The following is a 1,498-nucleotide window of genomic DNA, read 5'->3' as shown; positions in this document are numbered from 1 at the left end:
TACCAACATGTGATTCAGGTAACCCCACATAATTAAATATTTCTTTAGTAAGATATACTTTCATGACTAATATAAAAGTAATTTACCTTGCACTGTCTTCATCTGTCATTTTTAGGGATTTGACATAGTTCATGAGTTCAGTAGTGAGGCTTGAGGGATGATCCTTCTTCTCAAAAAGGGAGGAAGCAGAGGTCCCTTTTAAGTTGTCTAACAAGGGGTAAATTGCATCATACAGTTCTGCCAACTGCCCAGCCAAATCCAGTGAAAGAGCTCTAGAATAAGAACAAAGATGAAAAAGGAATTATGGAGTTATATTTAGTTAGAACTTACAAAACCTTTCAAAAATAAAATTGAGGAAGAAGTGGTCTTTAAAACCGCTATGAAAATAGTACAACTATAATTTCATGACTTAAACAATCTGTATTTCTTAATCACACAAGAATATGAACCACATAACCATTCTCAAATTACCCTCTACCAGCTAAATACCAACTTGCCTTATTCTGGCCACAGTGGCTATAAAGGCAGAGGCAATATTGAAGAAATAACCAGTTTTCATCTTCATCACAAGGTATCCAGCAGCTTCACGACAATAACCTTCTATGCAAAGAAGCAGACGGAAACCTCCAAACACTCGCACTAGAAGGTATTCATACATCTGTTTTGAAGGCACACGAACACTTCTGCAGGAAATGAAAGTGCAATTGTATTGGTAAAACTTTTTTTTCAAATTTATACAATCTGCTTTGCTTGCTTGACTAATTGCTTAAAACATTACATTATAACAATTAAATATATTGATAATATAAAAAATATATACACATACACATATGAAACTGAAAATTAGACAAAGTTTATGTATAAATTAGCAAGAATCTTTCCACTTTTATGTGAAACCCTTTTCAATAAATGAAATAAGATATTTAATCTGTTATGTAATGACACTTATGTGACAGTAAAATATGTGCACATATGAATAGCATCAACAATATAACTTGTTCACTGAGAAGTCCTCTCTTCTGTTTTCCCACATTTAGTGGGAATACCTGATTTATGCAAAACAGAAGTCATTCAACTACATGTCACATTCTGCCACAGTCACTTACAAATCCAAATAAGCCCTTACAAAAACACTGATATACAAATACACAGACCCTCCCCACCTCCCATCCCCCCAACATGCACATGCACACAAACACAAATGAATTATAATCAGTTACATGTAGCTGTGTAACAATTATTTCCCACAAACAAAAAGCTGCTTGAGCATTACTTCACACAAACAAAAACTAAGGTAATGTAACCCTAAACTGTTCAACTGCTGGTGATCAGATTTCATCCCTATACACTAACTGATGCAAAAATAAAACAATACTTTGACATTACCTATTGCAATGGATCACAGGAAGCTAAAAGTATCTAGACATAAAGGCTTCCTCCAAATACAACTGCTTTATAACTAAGTAAACATATAAAACAAAATAACAGATAAACTTTC

General features: G+C 33.6%; 1 protein-coding gene across 1 annotated transcript in view; it reads right to left on the bottom strand.

Moving 5' to 3' along the window:
* LOC119589085 overlaps positions 1-1,498 on the bottom strand; it is a gene marked incomplete at its 3' end in the record, with an annotated part of 13,858 nt that overhangs the window by 1,210 nt on the left and 11,150 nt on the right. Inside the window, 2 exon segments of the mRNA XM_037937660.1 lie at positions 87-272; positions 498-683. Of these exon segments, the coding sequence (XP_037793588.1) occupies positions 87-272; positions 498-683 (372 nt within the window).

The sequence above is a fragment of the Penaeus monodon genome, chromosome 25 (genome assembly GCF_015228065.2).
Source record: "Penaeus monodon isolate SGIC_2016 chromosome 25, NSTDA_Pmon_1, whole genome shotgun sequence".
In the NCBI taxonomy this organism is placed as follows: domain Eukaryota; kingdom Metazoa; phylum Arthropoda; class Malacostraca; order Decapoda; family Penaeidae; genus Penaeus; species Penaeus monodon.
The sequence above is the reverse complement of the archived record's forward strand: the minus strand, read 5'-3'. Positions and strand labels throughout refer to the sequence as shown.